Source organism: Montipora capricornis, chromosome 10, assembly GCF_036669925.1.
Source record: "Montipora capricornis isolate CH-2021 chromosome 10, ASM3666992v2, whole genome shotgun sequence".
Classification (NCBI taxonomy): Eukaryota; Metazoa; Cnidaria; class Anthozoa; order Scleractinia; family Acroporidae; genus Montipora; species Montipora capricornis.
The window spans coordinates 59,761,373-59,766,372 of record NC_090892.1 but is presented as its reverse complement, the minus strand read 5'-3'; the positions used below and the strand labels follow the sequence as shown (position 1 = coordinate 59,766,372).

Here is a 5,000-nt window from a genome sequence, read left to right as displayed (position 1 = left end):
AGAATAGTAGGCATCTTTGAGGTCGATGGTTGCCATGAAACAATTTTGACGTATTAGTCTAATTACTGAACCAAGAGTATCCATTTTGAAATGGTGATAAACAATGCTCTTGTTTAGTGCTTTAAGGTTTAAAATCATACGGTGTGATCCATCTTTCTTTTCTCTCAGAAAAATGGGGGAAATAAAATCATCAGTTTCCCGGACAGTTCTGACAATCACACCTTTGTTTAAAAGCTTTTCGATCTCAGCGTAAATTATTTCAGACTCAGTATCTGAGAACTCCCGAATGGCCGGTGGCCCGTGTTGGACTGGCAGGTATCTAAAGTCAATAGTTGTGCCGGTTATCATATCTAGAATTTCTCTATCAGATGTAAGAGTTCTCCATTTAGAAAGAAAACTGGTATAGTTACCTGCTTTAAAGCATTTAACATTTTGCTCTAAGCCAGTAATAATAACTGGTAATAGGGTTTCAAATTTACTTACATCGTTAATAACTGTTTGTAATGTGGTAGTTAGGCTCACTTGGTGTCCTCCCTCTTCTGGTTTAAGGCCCATGGTTTCTTTTTGAACGTGTTGTAGCTCTTGTGATGCCCTAAAAAAGGCTTGCTATTACGGGGCCTTTGATGTCCAGTTCCAGAGTAGCCTTGCTTATAATCATGCCCTTGACTGACAGAGTTGGCAATTTTGTTGCACTCTTTTATTGTTTTTAAACTGCTTTGGACATCATCTCCAAAGAGGAAATCCGTTACTGGGATTTGCTGATTGCAAAGGGCACGAAGCTCCTTGTTTATTGAGGGTCTCATAATATCCCGTCGCCGCAATGAAAGCTCATAAGTTGCGTGTCCCAGCAAAGCGAGCGAATCAGTCAAAGAGAAAATAATTTTTGGTTTTTCATCCATCTTTCCTTTGACTTTACTTATTTCCTCAGTGGCCTCTGCAAGCGCAATGGTGGCTTTCACAACGGTTTGTTGGACATTTGCGAGTCGCAAGTCCTGTGATTTGACCCGTGGTTTGAGTTTGCCCCTTAGTTCGTGGTTCACGAGGGGCACTTTCAATTTTTCGCAGTTGCCGGGTCGCACATACAGCTCTAGTTTTTCTTTAAGCTTTGCTTCCTCGAGCTTACCAGCAAATCTCTTATTAATGTCTGGGCCTGTTTTATCAGCCGTGTTGTATTCCTCTTCAATCTCTTTCAGGAGCTTGTCACTCGAGTCGCCATCTTGTTCGTCTTTTCCAAGGATGGCGTGAACTGCATCGCAGTCAGAGTCGTCCGATGCATCATCTGAATCAGACAAAGCTTTTCTAGCTTTCTTTTTTGAGGGTCCCGGTTGGGAGTTTGAGTCACACTTTGACTCTGCCTTGGACATTTGCGGTACTTTCCGCTTTAGTGAAGCATCGGTGATGCGTGTTGACGTTCCCGCCAAAAGGTCAACTTTCTTTTGCAGTCCTTGAATAGCTTCCCACAGTTTATTGGGAGCGATAGCATGAGCACCGGTGGTGTCATGATCATATTCGTCTTCGGCTAGCACTGCAGCTTCGTCTTCTTCAGCGCTAAAGGAAAGTTTGTCCATCTCATTCATCTTGGCATCCGCCATAACCGAAAGCTTACCGCACACTGACCTGGCTTGCTCGCGCAATCTCACGTGATTCCTTGTGACGTAGACTAGGATGAGGTAGAATCCTTCAATTGAGGGAGAGACTTGGTTGATCATTTACATCAGCTAGTGAGTCACTGTTGACATTGATGTCCTTAAATACATTGCTTACAATTGAAAGGATTCTCTGTGTATGCCTTCTGTCCCATATTTCTACCAAGTTGCAAACATCAGCTGTTGAGAAAATTCTGTGCAAGTTATCCAGAACCTGTGATATTTGGTACTGTGAAAATCCCAACATAAATTGTAAATTTGTTAGGGTCTTCACATTTCCATTTGCAGCGGTACCAACCAGTTGCCTGATGATAGATTTGTGATACCTTATCAAATTGTCTTCTACAACTTTCTTTTGGAGTTGCAACACTTCTCTTTCTTTAGATGTTGGCAGAGTGCCCTTGTATGCTGTGACAGGGTATTTAGTAATGTTATCAGAGTGTGGCATACCACATTTGCATTGAGCAGCACAATTGTCACAACAAAGGTGGGGTTGTTCTGGGTACAGGGACACAGACTCAAAGTGATTCAGAAGGGTTTTTCTCCTGCACTCTTCAGTCTTGATGAAAGACTTCATATGGGCATCAATATGGTTTAACATAAATCCATGGTATAAAACATATGCAACGCTTTGGTGGCCATCCCTTCCTGCCCTACCAGTTTCCTGAACGTAGGACTCCACATTCTTGGAGGGTCCAAAATGTATGACTCTATGAACACCTCGGCAGTCAACGCCCATTCCAAAGCCTATTGTTGCTATTAGTAGACGAATGGTACCATTGTCAGACTGAAAGGACTCCAAAATGTAATGCTTATTGGCTTCAGGAGTGCAGGAATGCAACATTTCAACAAGCACATGTTTTGAGTCATTTCCAATTAATATATATTCTCCTAAGAGAGCTTTAATAGTAGCATAAAGTAAACCACACTGTCGTATAGTCTGGCAATAACTAATAGTTCTTTCTGTTTTCTCCCGACTCTTTTTCAGTTCATCAGTAAGCCAGCCAAAATAGAATTCCAGTTCCATGTCCTTATCCATAAACTGCACAACATAAGCAACATTTAATTTATTTGGACTTTCCTTAATTTCTACTGCATTTTTCATGTTCAGAAGGTTGAAAACTGTGTCTCTGGTCAGTTTTGTCGCAGTTGCAGTCAATGCTGCTACTGGCACATTTGGTGCGAGTGACCTTAATTCATACAGCTTTGAATAAGACTCGCGGAATGCTTTTATTTTAATATCTTGTGATGTTCCCCTACAGATTAAAAGGAAAAAAGACTGCATTAATCTATAATCAAATTTATAATAATAATAATAATAATAAAAATAATATAATAAAAACTTTATTACTTTTAATAATTTAATAATAATAATAATAATAATGTCTTGTATACACCTTATTCCAAAATGGTCGCTGATTTATGCGGATACAAATTGGCCCTTGTTGCCTCGTTCAGAGATAAAATATTCTCTTGAATTTTAAGCTTAAGAACGAAGCATCAAGGGCTAATTTGAATGAAAACAAAAGAACATTTCAATAGCGGCCATTTGGGAATAAGGTGTATTTAGACACAATAGTTTTACAGGTGATCATGTATAATATAACTCAGACAAAATAAAATAATGATAACCAAATAAGACCATAGTGTAATACTAATACTGACTAACCTATTTACACTTTCTATTTACAATATTTACATTCTGATTGTCCTTTCCTTTATACTGTAACATGACAGTTCTACATTGCTGTAAACTCGTTGTTAATCTCACTCTTACCACTGTCTTACAACATGGGCTTCATCTACTGCAATGGCGCAGAGTTTTTTGGAATATACAGAGTTCGTCAGCATAAATCTCCACTGTTCGTTCTTCAGCCACGCTTCAGGTGATTCGTAAACTAAGGAATATTCGCCGCTTTCAACACGAGTGCCTTCACCTTCCTCAAGTGAGCTTATGTTAACTGCTTTTAGCCCTAGCCACTTCAAATGGGACACTTGGTCCTCCATAAGGCGTATCAATGGTGAGACAACGACGACGATATGACCAGGCTCTTGTGAGGTCAGATCAAACACGAGTGGTAGTGCTTGATACAAGAGAGATTTCCCGAAACCAGTAGGAAGATTGACAAATACATCTTTTTTTTCCTCAACTATTTTCCTAATTCCAGTTTTTAGCGGCGCATTTAAATTAGGAATTCTAAATGTATTACTAACAACATCAAACGCTTCTTCAAAGGTCGCCATTTTGATAGCTTTGAACTCCAAGATAAAATAAACAATATGATTGGTTAGATTACTTTGGCGCGCAGAGTTCTCGACATTTGTAACCCGGATGGTGATTGGTTGAAGTGGCAGAAAGGAATGTTGTTCGAATGTGAGCAGCCGTTTGTGGGGAGGAGCGTTGCGTGACGAGACTAAAAACGGCTGCGAGGGAGACTACTGAGAGTTGGGCGATTGTGATCTTTGTGTTGAATTCGCACATTTCTTGTCAAAATTTACAACAATTGAAAGAAAAAGAAAGCGAACAAAAACAAAAACCCGGTATCTTGGCATCATTTGACACAGATGCTTCACTGTTTCGCGAGTAAAGATGCCGCGGTAACTTGATCACTGCGCCCGCTGAATTCGATGTGCGATTTACTCGGTGCTGAGCTAAAAGTACAATTACAACAAAACAACTAAAACCACCCAAAATGTTTTTCGCTGATGGTAACTTTTTATATTCGTGGTTCAAAATTAATGTTGTTTTCATGTCGTAAATATTGTTACCGATGGCAAAATATTTTATTCTCGATCGACCGTCCTGAAACTTCCTTTTGCTCTTCTTAAAAACTGTGTATCCATATTTATTTACTTTTACATCAATATTTGTTTTGCATAAAGCAAGCTTACAAAATCTGTATGTTGCTGGGTTGGCATTTGATAGCATTAAAATAGAATTTTCGGTCCTATGCTTCTGTTACTGAGTGGTATATTTCTTAGGTCGCCCATCCAGATACTAACCCCACCGGATAGTAATAAATTCAGCTCTAAACTTTTGTTTACAAAACTGTCAGGTGCTGTCAGTGCACGCTTACACTAGTGGTGGAAAGAAGTTGCATGATCAACATGTCAGCCCAGAAGCCAATGTTTCTCGATTCCCTTTTATTTTCTTCAATCTCTCTGGGTTCAGTACTTTGCTAGTAGCCAGATGTCTTCTCAAGGGGCTATTTATCTAAGACTTCTACCATGGCACTACAATGATAGACAATACCAAAACAATATCGTGCACTGTTAGAGCTACATACGCAAGGACAACTTGAATCTCCTGGAAGACAACACACAGCTCAGTTGACATTATGGAATAAATCACTG

At 39.6% G+C, this 5,000-nt stretch overlaps 1 protein-coding gene across 1 annotated transcript; it reads right to left on the bottom strand.

The window, feature by feature from the left end:
* Positions 1-1,680: 1,680 nt before the first annotated feature.
* Positions 1,681-3,890, bottom strand: LOC138021105 (ATP-dependent helicase wrn-1-like). Its single transcript, XM_068867973.1, has 2 exons — positions 3,424-3,890; positions 1,681-2,902 (listed from the first exon to the last, which is right to left on the bottom strand). Exons 1-2 carry the CDS (start codon positions 3,888-3,890, stop codon positions 1,681-1,683), a joined length of 1,689 nt encoding a protein of 562 aa, XP_068724074.1.
* Positions 3,891-5,000: the final 1,110 nt, after the last annotated feature.